At 42.4% G+C, this 18,322-nt stretch overlaps 1 protein-coding gene across 1 annotated transcript in view; it reads left to right on the top strand.

The window, feature by feature from the left end:
* sntg2 (syntrophin, gamma 2) overlaps positions 1–16,802 on the top strand; it is a gene marked incomplete at both ends in the record, with an annotated part of 54,473 nt that extends 37,671 nt beyond the window's left edge. Inside the window, 8 exons of the mRNA XM_080537741.1 lie at positions 721–850; positions 9,741–9,779; positions 12,174–12,290; positions 12,672–12,743; positions 14,011–14,214; positions 15,211–15,303; positions 16,268–16,378; positions 16,659–16,802. Coding sequence (XP_080393867.1) covers positions 721–850; positions 9,741–9,779; positions 12,174–12,290; positions 12,672–12,743; positions 14,011–14,214; positions 15,211–15,303; positions 16,268–16,378; positions 16,659–16,802 — 910 coding nt within the window. The remainder of the gene's footprint in view (positions 1–720; positions 851–9,740; positions 9,780–12,173; positions 12,291–12,671; positions 12,744–14,010; positions 14,215–15,210; positions 15,304–16,267; positions 16,379–16,658) is intronic.
* Positions 16,803–18,322: the final 1,520 nt, after the last annotated feature.

The following is an 18,322-nucleotide window of genomic DNA, read 5'->3' on the forward strand; positions in this document are numbered from 1 at the left end:
GTCATCCTCTCAACACATGCATGTTAGGGTTGACTCGGGTCAGTAAGATACTTACATCCTGTTTCTATTGGTGGAGACAAACGTGACACGGTCTGGTGAAAACATCTGCATCTCAAGTCGCGCAAATGATGTTTGCCATTTTTTGGCATATTACAAAAGTTGTATTTAAGTTTTATTTAATTTAACCTTTATTTAGCCAGGTTAAGTCTCATTGAGACTAAAAAAAAAAAAAAGCAAAAAAAACACTTTCAGACACACATTACAACATAATACGTTACAATTAAAAAATTAAAAAGAAAATACTGATCACGTTTCACGTTGAAGGCAGGCTGGATTATTTCAGCAACGTTATCAAAAACATTTACAGACCTGGATTCCATTTTCCTCCATAACTTTTATCCTAGCTTTAACACTACAGTACAACAGCCGTGCCTATTTGACCTACTAGTAGAGCCGCCTTGGGGGTCAAATAGACCCCCTTTTTAGAATGTAAATCTGCTATTTACACACAGAGATCACTAGAGGGTGCTTCTTTTTTTTATCCTGCCTCCTACACAGAAAAACTGCAAAACAGCTTTATACTATCTTATCCTGAAGTGATTTTGAAAATGTAAGGATACTGGGTGGTAGAACGCATGAAATGCCCCCCCCCCCCCCCTAGTTAAAAACATGCTTTCAAACTACTGTATTTCTATAACCTTGACCACTATGTACCTGCAGGTCCAACAGCTTTGAAGTCTTTGCCCTAGATGGAGCAGGCACCAGTATTCTACAGTTTTACACCGCAGCAGAAAGGACAGACTGGCTTCACGCGATATCGAGCAACATCAACGATCTGACACTAGAGAATGTAAGTCAGCATCTGCTACATTGATCTGAACTCAGGATCCGGATTGGACATTGGTGTGATGAAATAGAGCCGCTTCAGGGGGAAGTCCTACCTGTGATTCACATGTTCAGGTGTACTGAAGTCAATGGGTGATCGGTGTGGCTCTTTTTCATTGATGTTATTGCGGATAAGAAGTTAGGATTTGCCCCATCCGAATATGGTAACATATATGAAGTTTGGATTGAAATCTAACAATTACTATGAGGTGAACATAGAGATTCTCATCTTTAATTGAAGATATTTTTTTGGTATGTGTAAAGGTCTCTAGGCACAGAGAGAGGTCGACACAGAGGAACGGTGTACTAAACACGGTCTTTATTGTCCTTTTTATTGTACAGATTCAGCAACGCCACTGACGTGCTGGAGAGAGGTTTCTAAATAATAAAAGTAAATCAAAGTAATAATAACAATGTGCGCTCGTCCGTGTGCTTGTCCTCTCTGTCTCTCTCTCCCACATTTATCTGATCAAATGAAGCGTTCATGTTTAGTATTTGCTCCATAATCCTTTGCTTGCAGTAAGTCTGCGACCCCGTGACCCTCTGACCCCACCAGACTCTGACCCTCTGACCCCACCAGACTCTGACCCTCTGACCCCACCAGACTCTGACCCTCTGACCCCACCAGACTCTGACCCTCTGACCCTCTGACCCCACCAGACTCTGACCCTCTGACCCCACCAGACTCTGACCCTCTGACCCCACCAGACTCTGACCCTCTGACCCCACCAGACTCTGACCCTCTGACCCTCTGACCCCACCAGACTCTGACCCTCTGACCCCACCAGACTCTGACCCTCTGACCCCACCAGACTCTGACCCTCTGACCCCACCAGACTCTGACCCTCTGACCCTCTGACCCCACCAGACTCTGACCCTCTGACCCCACCAGACTCTGACCCTCTGACCCCACCAGACTCTGACCCTCTGACCCCACCAGACTCTGACCCTCTGACCCTCTGACCCCACCAGACTCTGACCCCACCAGACTCTGACCCTCTGACCCCACCAGACTCTGACCCTCTGACCCCACCAGACTCTGACCCTCTGACCCCACCAGACTCTGACCCTCTGACCCCACCAGACTCTGACCCTCTGACCCCACCAGACTCTGGGTATCTTCTGATGACGCTCTGCCACGCCTGTACTGCAGACATCTTTAGTTGCTGTGTGTTTTTACAACATTTAGCCTTTTGTGTCATCTTCAGCTAATGTTTCTGTATACTTTATTTATGGCGTGTTCTCACTAGAACATTTGCTTCACTTGGAATCGGAGTTTAGGATAACATTTGCTTTGCTCTGCGTCGTTTGGAGCTGTGGGAACGCACATTCGAAGTCGCTCCCGGAGCAAACAACCAACGCATGCTCCGCTTGAAAAGGGTGGTTTCGCTCCGGTTAGAAACGACGCATCGAGGCTGTCCATAGGAAAACAACAGCGCATGCTTGTTGATCTGGAAATCAGAGAAATAATTTATGCAACAATGTTGCAATCTCATCCACTTGCTCCGGGTCCTGATTCTGACTTTCATGTGAGGACATGACCTCAGAATTCATCCTGCTGCTGTCATCAGCACTGACATCATCAATGAAGACAAGTGAGCCAGACCAGTGGCAGCCATACATGGTAAATGGTAAATGGACTGCACTTATATAGCGCCTTTTTTGCTGCTCCAAAGCACTTTACAACGGCCTCTCATTCACCCATTCACACACACACACATTCACACACCAATGGCGGCAAGCTGCCATGCGAGGCGCTGGCCCGCTCACTGGGAGCAATTTTGGGGTTCAGTGTCTTGCCCAAGGACACTTCGACATGTGGCCAGCCGGGGCTCGAACCGCTGATCTGCCAACCTTGTGATCATTAGACGGCGGCTCTCCCTCCTGAAACACATGCCCAAGCCAACACCACCATATCTCACAGATGAGATGGTATGCTGTGGATATTGGGCAGTTCCTTGTTTTTCTCCACACTTTACTCTTACCGTCACTCTGATACATGTTCATGTCTCTTTTAGGTCACTTTTAGCAAACCTGACCTGGCCATCCTGTTTTTAGCTGTTTCTGACATGTTTCAAGAACACTTTCCAGGTAGGCGTGAACGTGTCAGAGACAGCTAACACAGAATACGTCACCAGCCAGACTACAGACACTAGTTACTGTATCCTCTAAAAGGATGGTCAGGTTACAGTTGCTGAAAAGAAAGAAGCTTGCAGAGGTCTTGTGTGGTCTTGTGGACAGATAACGGCTCAATTTCACTGGAAGCGTCAACCTCAGCAGCGTTTCAACCTCAGCAGCGCGGGAGTTTCATTTCGGCGTGTGCTAGCGGGTTACAGCATGCGTGATTGCAAGAGGGTTTGGAGGAAAAGAGTCAGCGTACCACCTCATCTGTGAAACATGGTGCAAGGGGGGGGGTTTGTTTGGGCATGTATAGCTGCAACTTGCTAACTTGTCTTTTGACAATTCTAATTGTTGATGATTCATCAGAATGTATTTTGAAGCTTGAAGTGTTTTGAACATTGTGAATATTGTGTCTGCTCGAGTGCGAGAAAATGACTCCAAATTAATTTGACCTCAAACAGTTTTTTTCAGGCCAAAAAAGTGGCAAGTTAGTTCTTGATTGGTCAAGTCAATCTTCAGATGTAAATCCAGTTGAACGTGCATTTCATTTCCTCATGGTAAGACTTCAGACACAAAGACCTCAAAACAAATAACAGCTGAAGATGGCAGAGCGTCTGCTGGGGTCAGGGGTCACAGACGTCATTATTGCATCATGTAAAGGATTGTCGACCAGATACTAAACATAAATGCTTAATATTGACATATTTGATAAATATGGGTACCCTGAAATTGGGGGACTATGCATAGACATGTTTGTTATTTCTGAATGGTGAAACTAATGCATACAAATAAAATAAAATATGTAATAACTACAACCTCATAGTACTTTGATTTAGAATTGAAATGTTTGGAGTGTAGAGCCAAAACAAGAACAAATGCCTCACTGTCCCACTACTTAAGCAGGGCGCTGTAACTGTATATCTGTCCTTTCTGAGACACTGGACTGAACATATATATATACATAATAAACCATTGGAATCATCCTTATGATACTGTATGCAGGGTAAGTATATACAATGAGTCAAAAGTGTGAGTCTCTCTCCTTTTCGAAAACACTCATGCACCTAATTCATGACTGCAGAGTACTCATCCACCATGAATGCTTTTTCAATGACCTCTCTACAGTTTGGCGTTCTCATTCTCATCTCCTGCGTGTCATTCTGATTAGCTGCTGATGATCTCCAGGCGTGCACCGCTGAAGATCCAGACGAGCGTGACACTTCACCACCACACAGCTGCTTTTTTCAGATTGTGATTAATTCACTTGTGCGTCACCTAATTATGGATAAGGAGTCTGATTGCTAAATGTCCAATCAGGATGTGATTGTGAGGGAGCTCTGGGAGAGAGCGGAACTCTCTTGTGGTGACCTACAACCTATAAATAGATGATCTGACACATCCTTGGGGTTAATCTGTTTGTTAAATTCATGTGTTTGTCAGTGAGAGAGACTATAGCATCGTAGGTGACACTTGCAATAGCAGGTTATTTGATTTGACCCTGCCGCAGTAAAAGTAAAGTAATAGAGGCTTAAATTATCTTTCATAAATTCTTAATAAGGTTGAGAACATGCTGTGCCAACTAAGGGAGCCAAAACGTTATGACATACATGTATATGGCAAAGCACTGCATACAATAAGCTACTTTTAAAAGATCTGCTCATAAACCATTTTGAGAAGCATCTATGTATTACTATATTAATTATGCTTATGGGGCGGTTGTGGCGCAGGAGGTAGAGCCGGTGTCTAATGATCACAAAGTCGGCAGATCGGTGGTTTGAACCCCGGCTAGCCACATGTCGAGGTGTCCTTGGGCAAGACACTGAACCCCAAATTGCTCCCAATGAGCGGCCCGGCACCTTGCATGGCAGCTTGCCGCCATTGGTGTGTGAATGTGTGTGTGAACGGGTGAATGAGAGGCCGTTGAAAGTGCTTTGGAATAAGGCGCTATATAAATCAGTCCATGTACCGTAAGTACAGTGGGGGAAATAAGTCTTGTCCAGTAAATGTCATGTTCCAATGAGCCTATTCAAGTGACATTTGCACCAGACTTTGGTATTAACTCAAACAATCCAGACAAAAAATCTAAACATTAAAGTCTATATGTAAATAAAGATATGTGTAATAAAGTGGAATGAAACAGGAAAAAAGTATTGAACACACTAACTGAAATTAATTCAATAGTTAGTGGAGAAGCCTTTGTTTGTAATGACAGCTTCGAGGCGCTTTCTGTATGAAGTAACTAATCGCCCGCAGTATTCAGGTGTGATTCTGACCCATTCCTTTGTACACGGCCTGATATGAATCTTTGTATAGTAGAAAGAGCCTCATACTGTTAACATAATTAAAGCAACTCAACTCAAGCAAGTTTTGCCAACAATAAGATGTTGGTACACTATTAGCCAAAGAAACACTACCATACCGATACACACTGTTTTTGGTGTTTTTATTTTAAATTTAGAACATGTTAGTTAACACTTATTTTTGTTAACATATCTGACGTACCTTTGTGTCATTCAAACCTTCATGGGAATCTTCTTTTTATTTGTGTAATAGTATCTGAAGTCAGAATTAAGATTGTATGTTTTGTTTAGGTGATGACTGACTTACTTTGGAACTGCCAGCTGAGAATCTCTCACAGGGCTTTCACACGCCAAGGAAACGTTCCTGTTCCTGTTCTGGAACCTCCGAACCTTGGTGCTGTCTGGAGAACCAGCCCGCGTTCATACCAATGTAACCAGAACCATCAGGGTTCATACCAGTGTCACCAGAACCATCAGCGTTCATACCAGTGTAACCAGAACCATCAGGGTTCATACCAGTGTCACCAGAACCATCAGGGTTCATACCAGTGTCACCAGAACCATCAGCGTTCATACCAGTGTAACCAGAACCATCAGGGTTCATACCAGTGTAACCAGAACCATCAGTGTTCATACCAGTGTAACCAGAACCATCAGGGTTCATACCAGTGTAACCAGAACCATCAGGGTTCATACCAGTGTAACCAGAACCATCAGGGTTCATACCAGTGTCACCAGAACCATCAGCGTTCATACCAGTGTCACCAGAACCATCAGCGTTCATACCAGTGTAACCAGAACCATCAGCGTTCATACCAGTGTAACCAGAACCATCAGGGTTCATACCAGTGTAACCAGAACCATCAGCGTTCATACCAGTGTCACCAGAACCATCAGGGTTCATACCAGTGTAACCAGAACCATCAGGGTTCATACCAGTGTAACCAGAACCATCAGGGTTCATACCAGTGTCACCAGAACCATCAGCGTTCATACCAGTGTAACCAGAACCATCAGGGTTCATACCAGTGTAACCAGAACCATCAGCGTTCATACCAGTGTCACCAGAACCATCAGGGTTCATACCAGTGTAACCAGAACCATCAGGGTTCATACCAGTGTCACCAGAACCATCAGGGTTCATACCAGTGTAACCAGAACCATCAGGGTTCATACCAGTGTAACCAGAACCATCAGGGTTCATACCAGTGTAACCAGAACCATCAGCGTTCATACCAGTGTCACCAGAACCATCAGGGTTCATACCAGTGTCACCAGAACCATCAGGGTTCATACCAGTGTAACCAGAACCATCAGGGTTCATACCAGTGTAACCAGAACCATCAGGGTTCATACCAGTGTAACCAGAACCATCAGGGTTCATACCAGTGTCACCAGAACCATCAGGGTTCATACCAGTGTAACCAGAACCATCAGGGTTCATACCAGTGTAACCAGAACCATCAGGGTTCATACCAGTGTCACCAGAACCATCAGGGTTCATACCAGTGTAACCAGAACCATCAGGGTTCATACCAGTGTAACCAGAACCATCAGGGTTCATACCAGTGTAACCAGAACCATCAGCGTTCATACCAGTGTCACCAGAACCATCAGGGTTCATACCAGTGTAACCAGAACCATCAGGGTTCATACCAGTGTAACCAGAACCATCAGGGTTCATACCAGTGTCACCAGAACCATCAGGGTTCATACCAGTGTCACCAGAACCATCAGGGTTCATACCAGTGTCACCAGAACCATCAGGGTTCATACCAGTGTAACCAGAACCATCAGCGTTCATACCAGTGTAACCAGAACCTTCAGCGTTCATACCAGTGTCACCATTTACATTTACATTTACATTTTTGGCATTTAGCAGACGCCTTATTCCAAAGCGACTTACAATCAATACATTTGAATACTAAGCATGTGAATCAGCAGTCCACTATTCGTTGCAGGAAGAGTACTCTAGCTCGGGCCCGGGGCCACTGATAGAAGGAAAAACCTTCTCCCTATTATCGCCTTCTACTAGCATTTATTTTTATTTTATTTTTTTACTGGAGAAACTGAGAAACAGTACAAGGGGGGCAGTAGAAGTTCTTAGGGACACAGTAGAGGGGAAAGCGGGTGTCTTTAGGAGACGTAGTGGTGAGGGTCAGAAGATGTCTCAGGAGGAGCAGTTAAGATGTAACCTGAAGAGATGGGTCTTCAGTCTACGACGGAAGATGGGTAGTGACTCTGCCGTTCTGACAGCCGTGGGGAGCTCATTCCACCAGCGGGGAGCCAGTGTTGTGAAGAGACGTGATCGGGCAGCCCGACTGCTGTGTAGAGGAGGTGGGGCCAGTCGGCCAGCCGAGGTGGAGGAACGGAGTGAGCGGGCAGGGGTTTGGGAGGTAACCATTTCCTTCAGGTAGGCAGGGGCTGTCCCTTTAGCTGCCTGGTATGCAAGCACCAGGGTCTTGAATCTGATGCGAGCTGCTATCGGGAGCCAGTGCAGGGTGCGAAGGAGAGGGGTGACATGCGAGTATTTGGGGAGGTTGAATACCAGCCGGGCAGCAGCATTCTGGATGAGCTGCAGAGGTCTAATGGCTGAAGCGGGGAGCCCAGCCAGGAGTACATTGCAGTAATCCAGGCGGGAGATGACCAGTTCCTGGGTCAAGAGTTGCGCTGCCTCTCTGGTAAGGAATGGTCGTATCCTTCTGATGTTGTAGAGGAGGAATCTGCAGGAGCGAGCCGTTGCTGCAATGTTCTCCGCACAGGATAGTCGGTTATCCAGGACCATCAGGGTTCATACCAGTGTAACCAGAACCATCAGGGTTCATACCAGTGTAACCAGAACCATCAGGGTTCATACCAGTGTAACCAGAACCATCAGCGTTCATACCAGTGTAACCAGAACCATCAGGGTTCATACCAGTGTCACCAGAACCATCAGCGTTCATACCAGTGTAACCAGAACCTTCAGCGTTCATACCAGTGTAACCAGAACCATCAGGGTTCATACCAGTGTAACCAGAACCATCAGGGTTCATACCAGTGTCACCAGAACCATCAGGGTTCATACCAGTGTCACCAGAACCATCAGGGTTCATACCAGTGTAACCAGAACCATCAGGGTTCATACCAGTGTAACCAGAACCATCAGAGTTCATACCAGTGTCACCAGAACCATCAGCGTTCATACCAGTGTCACCAGAACCATCAGGGTTCATACCAGTGTAACCAGAACCATCAGGGTTCATACCAGTGTAACCAGAACCATCAGGGTTCATACCAGTGTCACCAGAACCATCAGCGTTCATACCAGTGTAACCAGAACCTTCAGCGTTCATACCAGTGTAACCAGAACCATCAGGGTTCATACCAGTGTAACCAGAACCATCAGGGTTCATACCAGTGTCACCAGAACCATCAGGGTTCATACCAGTGTAACCAGAACCATCAGGGTTCATACCAGTGTAACCAGAACCATCAGGGTTCATACCAGTGTAACCAGAACCATCAGGGTTCATACCAGTGTAACCAGAACCATCAGGGTTCATACCAGTGTAACCAGAACCATCAGGGTTCATACCAGTGTCACCAGAACCATCAGGGTTCATACCAGTGTAACCAGAACCATCAGGGTTCATACCAGTTTAACCAGAACCATCAGCGTTCATACCAGTGTAACCAGAACCATCAGGGTTCATACCAGTGTAACCAGAACCATCAGGGTTCATACCAGTGTAACCAGAACCATCAGGGTTCATACCAGTGTCACCAGAACCATCAGCGTTCATACCAGTGTAACCAGAACCATCAGCGTTCATACCAGTGTCACCAGAACCATCAGGGTTCATACCAGTGTAACCAGAACCATCAGGGTTCATACCAGTGTAACCAGAACCATCAGCGTTCATACCAGTGTCACCAGAACCATCAGGGTTCATACCAGTGTAACCGGAACCATCCGCGTCATCAACGCTAGGTGACGAAGGGGCAGGATAAACAAAAATGTCACAACATGATGGCAGCTACTTCACTGGAAATGAGGATAATATCTTCCACTACAGTATCTGAAATAAACACTATTTTCTATGCCAAAAAGCAAAAGACACTTTCTACACGTGTTCTCTTACTAGCCAGCTGCTCCATTACTGGAATAGAAATGGCTTACGAAGTACTGAAATGGCACTGATGATGTCACGGTTCTAGTTTTTGGTTTTGAGCTGACTATTTTCTGGTTCCAGCTACAAACCAACTTTTCAGGCTTCAAACCAATGTATTTTCGGTCTGAACGCGCCGGCCGGTTCCAGACTAGGTTCGAGAACGCAAACCGGAACGGTTCCTTGGCGGTGTGAAAGCCCTATCATTGAAATGATGGAACTGGTCCATTATAATGCTGTCAAGTATTTAAAATCCTGTTTCCACTGTTTTCTCCTCTAACAGATGAAAGTTATCAACAAATATTGCTCTTCAGATGATCAGGTATGAATGCTTTCATTTGCAAGGACCATAGCTCAACTGGTATGCTCCACCTGGCTACAAACACTGTTTAATTGTGCATTGCACAAGTCATATCAGTGGCGGCTGGCCAATAGAGGGCGCTAGGGCGCCACCCCCACCTTCCAACGCAGCCCCACTTCCTAGTTGGTACTTGTAAAAGATTTTTAAAAATAAACATTGTTTATTCATAAAATGCGGCTGATATTCTGTCGGCGCCTATCAGCATTCATTAAAAATCCTCCAATACAATAAACATTTTATCTGTGTGTGTGTAAAATTCACTGTGAAAATACATAGGGGAGGAGTCGGGGCGCCGGCCGAATGGCAGTCTATGGCACTGCAAATACTTTTGGCTTACATGTGAGCTGTAGCAGCGCTCCAATTGGCTGTCTCCTATTTCTCGGTCGGGGCGCAAAAAATGCGCCCCGAGCATGCGCAGATTATAGGCTTACCTAGGCTGCAGCCTAGGGCCACTACCACTAGGGGTAGTAAAAATTAAAAAAATGCGTGAGACTTGAGAGCCCTGAATATCCGGTTGTTAAGTCTGACGTCAAACGTGACGTTTTGCAATTTCCGGATCCAAACCAGAAATTCTCCGCACCAGAATACCAGTGTACTACAGCGGTAGAATGACAGTTTAATTGTTTTTTAGACTCGGATATATTCATACAACAAGGGACACAGCACTTTCCCGTTTTCCCCATATTGTCAGGGTATTTGAGCCTCGGAAAAGCGCTATGTAAATATAATTAATTATTATTATTATTGCGGCATTTCGAAGACAGCGCCTCAGCCAACTTTGGACCCGGAAACACGTCGCGACTTAACAACCGATATTCGGACAGACAACAGGAGAGGAGAGCAACAGAGAGACAGACAACAGGAGAGGAGAGCAACAGAGAGACAGACAACAGGAGAGGAGAGCAACAGAGAGACAGACAACAGGAGAGGAGAGCAACAGAGAGACAGACAACAGGAGAGGAGAGCAATAGAGACAGAACTGAGGTGAGGTGAGCAACAGAGATAGTTCAGGATGATAACAAACAGTTCAGTATGACAGAGACAACTAATAGAAAGACAACTGTATGATTATGGAGTTTACATGTTCAAGGAAATATTGTATGATAATAGAAAGGTACACTTTAATTTAATTAAAGAAGTAACAAAGAACACATTTATTATCACAATTGCATTGTGTTCCATGTCTTTCTCCATTGAATAAATAATGCCTAGTTGAATGGCTAAACAAGACAACTGTCTGGACAGTACTGCTAGAATTATTCACCTTACCGCTGCACAGATAGACAAAGGGTATAAGTCCATTCTGTTAACATTAGGTCTACTCTGCTAACAAAGACTATTCCAGTTGATTTGTCAGTTGTTGTGCATCATATTTTTGTTGTGTTTGCAGTTTGCCCTTTAATAAGTTATATATAAAAATAATTCAGTTATATATATATTCTCATGCTAAAATCGACTGTAAATCCAGATTTTAAAGTTGATATTCTTCCCCGTGGAGCATGCCCCCATAACCTGTGCCCCACCCATAATTGTTATCACCAGCCGCCACTGAGTCATATTATTATTGGTCATCAGTGTTACCTATCAATGCCTCTTTTGGTAGAGCCTTCATAAGTTTATCATTATTATTGTTTAGATCTCACGTAAGGTGCATTGTTATCATCTGAACTGTTTCACAAACATTTTGTATTCAAACTGATGAATAACGTCAGTATGTGACCACTTATGAGTTGATTTGATATAAGGCAAAGGTTTATAATATTTGTACCTGTTTGTTCACTGGCTGGTGTTGTATGAGACACTATAATATAAAATGACTTTAATTAATAATAACATTAATGTTATTATTGCACAGTAAAACTATGAATACTAAAGTCTGTGGAATGTGGAAACATGGCCCAGTTTAGTGAATAGGTTCATGGATGCATGACTCAACAATACAAGACTGATTTAATATGACTCTACAATCGAAGACTGATTTAATATGACTCAACAATACAAGACTGATTTAATATGACTCTACAATAGAAGACTGATTTAATATGACTCTACAATACAAGACTGATTTAATATGACTCTACAATAGAAGACTGATTTAATATGACCCTACAATAGAAGACTGATTTAATATGACTCTACAATACAAGACTGATTTAATATGACTCTACAATACAAGACTGATTTAATATGACTCTACAATAGAATACTGATTTAATATGACTCTACAATAGAAGACTGATTTAATATGACTCTACAATAGAAGACTGATTTAATATGACTCAACAATACAAGACTGATTTAATATGACTCTACAATACAAGACAGATTTTCATCTTTTGAACCTTGTGTTGGCAGATTGTTCACATGGGTTGGGTGTGTGAAAACCCTCAAAGAAATGATGCTGGTCGGGCATGCAGCTTCAAGTTGCTGGCGTTGAGAGGCCCGTCTCTCTACATCTTCCAACTTCCCCCTGTATGAACCTCCTATTTCCTCTTGATAACCTGACTGATAACAGGGTGATAACAGGGTGATGATCATGATTTTGATGATTGATTTGATGACCTGGAGGCTAAATGTTTTTAATAAAAGGTCCCTAGTAGTCAAATCAATCAAAGACAAGTTAGTCAGAGAGTGGTCACGGAAGTTTGGTTTTGGACCCTACTAATGCTACGAAAGTCCATATACTCTAAACTGCAGTATGTAAACATCAACAATTTGGAGAGACACCATTTTTTTGGAGACAGGAAACAAAGTATTCCTGGAATTCGGAAATTGATCCAAAAATCAAAGAAAGAATAAGTCTTGTTCAAAATGAGTCCACACTTGGTTTAATCTTTTATTTTCCCATCTCAGGTCAGTGAGACTGATTGGGGACAAGCTGAAACAATGTTTCATCTCTATGAGGTTCTTTTCAAGGTTCACAAGGTATGTCTGAAGTGAACCAGAGAGCATCAGTGTTAATTTTGGCAGGCTTTTTAGTCCCTTAGTCTTTGGTGTTTAGATGAAGATGAACAAAAACCCCAAAACATTTTAGTCTAGCCGTAGTCAGCGACGAAAACTCTACTCTACTAAATGTTTTTGAGTTTTTGTGGACTGAGACTGCACTGGAATGTTTTCAGTTTTCATCAACTGTAACTGGACTGGAACTGAGAAAAATGGAGGTGACTTGGTGTGACTAGAACTGGTGTGCATCTTCATCTAAACACCAAAGACTAAGTGACTAAAAAGCCTGCCAAAATGAATACTGTATCACATGCACATCTCATTGAACTGTGTGTGTCGATATGGAAAAGTACGACAGCTGTCCGTAACATCTCTGATCAGGCACAGTTTGTTGAGTCAACATAGTCTCCTCATTATATTCATTGAGTTTACAAATGTAATCACATTCCATCCAGATGGCTAGTTTATTATTTTTGCAAAACATCCACGTACAGTTTTATCTCACAAGAACTGAATGAAATATCTGTTGAAATCATGTATGGATGGCTAAGACACACCTATCCTGCATGGCCTCCCTCTTCTCTCTCACCCATCCTCCCTGTCAATCTCTAGTCTCTATTCCAATAAAGCAGAAATGCCCTAAAGACATAATGGTCTGATGAAGGTTGTGTTGACTGAAACACCACATTTCTAACTAGAATTTCGGAATAAACAAGTGTTGCACCTCACCTTTCAACGCAGTGAGTTTGTAATTGAAGACAGCACCTCTACGGTTGTTGTTTAAGCACACACTCCCTCCCTGATGTTTCTAAAAACATCTTTCAAATATCATTTAAAAATATGTACACTGTGTGTGTCCCCAGGACCAGGATTGGAAAACACTGTTAACACTAGAACAGCCGTGCCTTTTTACCTACTAAAAGAGCCGATGAATGACCCCCTCTTTTTCAATGCAAAGCTGCTATTTACACATAACGACCACTAGTTGGCCGCTTGTAAATTAGCCTTCTTCCTACACAGAAAAACGGCAAAATAGCTTTATACTAGCTTATCCTGATGTGATTTAGAAAATGTAAGGATACTGGGTGGTAGAACGCACATATCTAGGAAAAGTCATGAAAGGAGGGTCCTGAAATTTTATTGAGTGCAAAGATATAACACTTTTCTTTACTCACTCATGGCTGTTCTAGTGTTAAATGAAACTAATACGACTTCCTGCTCATGGGTGTCTCTGTGTGTCTGTTGGTAGCTGTGGACAGCGGAGGACTGCTGGGTCCAGGCCCGGCTCTACCTCGGCCTCCAGCAGGACCAGCAGGACGGAGGGCCTTTCTGCTTCAGCCTCCTGGTCGGCCACGGTCAGAGTCACACCTTCAGGGTGGAGCTGGCCAACGACCTCGCCGTGTGGGAAAACTCCTTCCAAAGAGCCGTCTTCATGGAGGTGCAGAGAGTAGGGGTAAGTTGACCAACAAAGAGAGCAGCTTGTCACTGTTATGTGATTGGGTTGGTTGGTTGATGGATCATTTTCTTGGACAGGGACAATGTGTGAGCTTAGAATGATAAGGTTAGGGGTATAGAATTATCTCCGTTTAGGGTAGTTCAGAGATATTGAGCGTCAAAGTTTTTACATTCCATTATGTTTTGTGAGATGGAACCTTTGTATTTTATGAATTACAAACTCAAAAATGTCAACATTTAAAAAATAACACCACACGGGCATTAATAAACACCTAATGGATCAGATTATGTAAGAAACTCAATTTTGACAAAAATGGAGATAGAACCTTATAATTCTAACGTCACAAATGCACACAAGTGGGTTATTAGCAGTACTAACTATCTACCCCCGGCAGAACCAACGGCCACCATGTCAGAATCAGGACAATTGGGTACATTTTTGCAGGGCATTTATTTTTTATTATGCATTCTTGTTTTTCTCGAACATCACCTCTCGTTTTGTTTGACAAAGCCACGCAGAATGGCATTATGAAGAACAATGTAGAATGTCAAAATGCCCACCCCTCCCTCGAATAAATCTATTAGATGGAAGATTGGTAGCTAGGGTAGAATTGTGTTTCTCGTTATTCCTTTTAAAACCATTTTCAGTTTGATTGAATTTAGCTTGAGGAGCCTAAAGAATTATACATCACCTTATTGAGCCATTTACAGTAATTCGGTTGTTAAGTCTGACGTTTGGCAAATATTTTTGGGCCGCTACCCACACGTTTAGCTGTGTTGCTCATTCCACGAATGCATGATCCTTACAAGTTGTACCTCGTTGTAAAGGTGACTAATCAGGCCTTCCAACGATATAAAATACAATACCAATTGGTATTAATAAAGGGGAGGAATAATCGACCGAAATAACGTTTCAGAACTTTTTTTGAGGAGTTTATATACTAACTATATATATATAACAGATATCACTTATAGAACTCTGCTCCCTCAACAGTCCAAGACCTACATGTGCAGCAGCCAGAGACAGGTGCTGTGTTTCACCATAGACTTTGAGTCAGGCTTCACCTGTTCAGAGAGCTCCTCCAAGGTAAGACAGTGCTTGACAGTCATTTGTTATTTTAACTTCAAGCCCAAATTCAATAAATGGCTGATAGCGGTTTTCTGCACAGATTTGAGGTTTGCGTTTGATTTGCAAAACTGTGTACCAGGTGGAAGTTGGCAGTTTGGCGAGGCACTCCAGACTAAAATGGCAAATTTGTGACATGGTCTGGTTAATTGGTCCGCAAGTCGGCAGCCGATTTAACGTTCAGACTTTTCTTTTGAAAAACGTAAATACATTCCCGCGTTGTTGAAAATCAATGACACATCGCTAGTCAACTAACACAGATTGTTTTGTGAGCCTGCTATCAATGTAAAGTAGTGTTATAGTTAACTAGGCAGCAGTGGGGATTACTCACCCAATCCATTGTGTTGCAGTATTTAGGCTTGACCAGCTAGTTTTGTGATTTTCAACAACCGTGTTTCAAAAATAAAAGTCTGAAAATGTTGATTGGTTGCCGACTTGCGGCCCAAATGACCAGACCGCCTCACATTTTATATCTACCTTCAGATTTTTACAAATATTTCCCCCCTAACGTTCCCTAGCGCAATCACAAAGAATAATAAGGGTGGTAAATATTATAGTGAAATTGTTGGGAGATCACATATATATGTATACACTACCTGAGTGTAGTATGCATCTTCCTTACTGTTCCGCAGTTCAAAAGGTGTGTAAACAACCAGTGGTGCAGAGTAGAAACCGGGGTTTCTAAAAATAGCAACGGTTTTTACCAAATCATAAAAGTCATAAAACCAGACATTATTATTTTTGATATTAATATTTTTAACATTTAATCACAACGTCATAAATTGCTATATATAATAAATGCCATAAAAGACCGAAAGCTCACGCAAGAGGATCTGTTTGAATGTGTTAAATAAACACTTGTGCAGCCTCTACCTCTACCCCTTTGAAGCCTTTCTAAGTTAACATCATTTAATATCCCTTGCAGAAAAAACTATGGCAATACAAATTCTCTCAGCTGAAAGGCTCTTCTGATGACGGGAAAACAAGGGTGAAACTCCTTTTCAAGAATTCAGAAAATAAACAAATAGAAATGAAGGTAAAGTGTCATCGCCTATCATCAATTCAGGATCCATTTCATTTAGTTTAATGAAGCCTCTCTGATGGACAATATCTAAATAGTATTTTGGATGGCATGCATAGCCACACAACATATCATAATGAGCAGCTTTCTGAAGAATATTCACTGGTTATTTGACTGTGTGTCAAATTACCAAATAGAGGCTGTCAATAATACTTCAGGTCATGAGCCACATAGCGGATCATGTTTTCTGCCTGTTGTTCTCCTTTTAAGTGACATTTTTGTTTTTTCGTTGCAGGAGCTAGAGTTTGCCAATCTGACTGCAGTCCTTCACTGTATCCATTCTTTTATTGCTGCCAAAGTGGCCTCTGTGGACCCCGTCTTCATCAACCATCAAAGCATCTGGGGCGGCTGTGTCTCAGGAGGTAGAGCCGCCGTCTAATGATCGCAAGGTTGGGAGATTGGCGGTTCGAGCCCCTGCTGGCCACATGTCAAAGTGTACTTGGGCAAGACACTGAACCCCAAATTGCTCCCAGTGAGCGGGCCGGCGCCTTGCATGGTAGCTTGCCGCCATTGATGTGTGAATGTGTGTGTGAATGGGTGAATGAGAGGCCGTTGTAAAGTGCTTTGGATAAAGGCGCTATATACGTGCAATCCATTTACCATCTGTGGAAATTACACAAACAGTTAGACACGAGTAATCATGTACACTTGAGTCACATGAGCCAAATGACTATTTTATGGACATTCAAAGTCAATTAATATGTATACCTTGTTCCATTTATTTTTGTATAACCCTTGTTAAATGAGGAAAATATGTAAAATGTTTTCAGACTTTGAAAGCAGATGATATTTCTACTTACGGTACATGCAAATTAATGATTTCACAATTATGGTCGTGTAGGTCTAGTTAGTAATATTGTGAAAAATTGCTTTTGTGTTTTTCGTAGCTTATTTTTTTTACTGAACCCTTATCAATAATTGTATGAATTCTATTAGATTAGACAATAACAAAAGAAACTGCCATCAAAGTTATTCACAGTTCTCGTCATTCTCTTGCAACATACATAGCAAACACATACCGTCTTTCAATTCTTTACTATCCGATGCCCCACACATGACCCATTCACCCACCCACAATTACTTTTGAAATATACTGTAATACACTATTATTACACATGTAACTATCCTACACCCCATAGCCTAGCCCCACACCACTACCCCACTCATTCACACACCCATTATTAGTTTGGAATTATAATATTTACACTATCCTATACCCCTCAGTTCCACACATACTCAGTAAAGCAACAAAATAAAATGTTTCTAACACACAAGAACCACAATTACGGCATAATTTCACCCAAACATTTTTATTGCACAATTATCTATTAACAACCACTAAATATTCACTCACAATCCACACGTGTGACACATTCTAGTATTTTGGTCTGCATGTCGGCAACCAATCAAAATGTTTGGACTTTCTCGTTGTTGAGAATCACAATACAAAATGGATTGGGTGAGTAATCCCCACTGCTACCTAGTTAACTATAACACTACTTTACATTGTTAGCAGGCTCACAAAACAAGCTGTGTTAGTTGACTAGCTCATTGATTTTCAACAACACGAAAATGTATGCACATTTTTCGAAAGAAAAGTCTGAACATTCAATCGGATGCGATTTCACATATGTTGCTAAGGACTAAGTGTTGGACATTGGACAACATCAAATATATATTTTATTCTTTCATACAGCTGCTGAAACAATTCGGAGTGCTATGTGTATGTAATAGATTCATCAATTGGATAGGAAACAATAATTCTCATGTGCTTCTGGTTTCAACCATGCGACGCATGCGCACTCATAAATGGTTCACTATTTTTGATTGTAATTAAACGATGAAGAAAATCAGTGTAGCTGTCTCTCGTCTTTAGGAATGAGTTAACATCATTAATGT

This window comes from Nansenia antarctica (assembly GCF_963989245.1).
Source record: "Nansenia antarctica genome assembly, chromosome: 8".
Lineage (NCBI taxonomy): Eukaryota > Metazoa > Chordata > Actinopteri > Argentiniformes > Microstomatidae > Nansenia > Nansenia antarctica.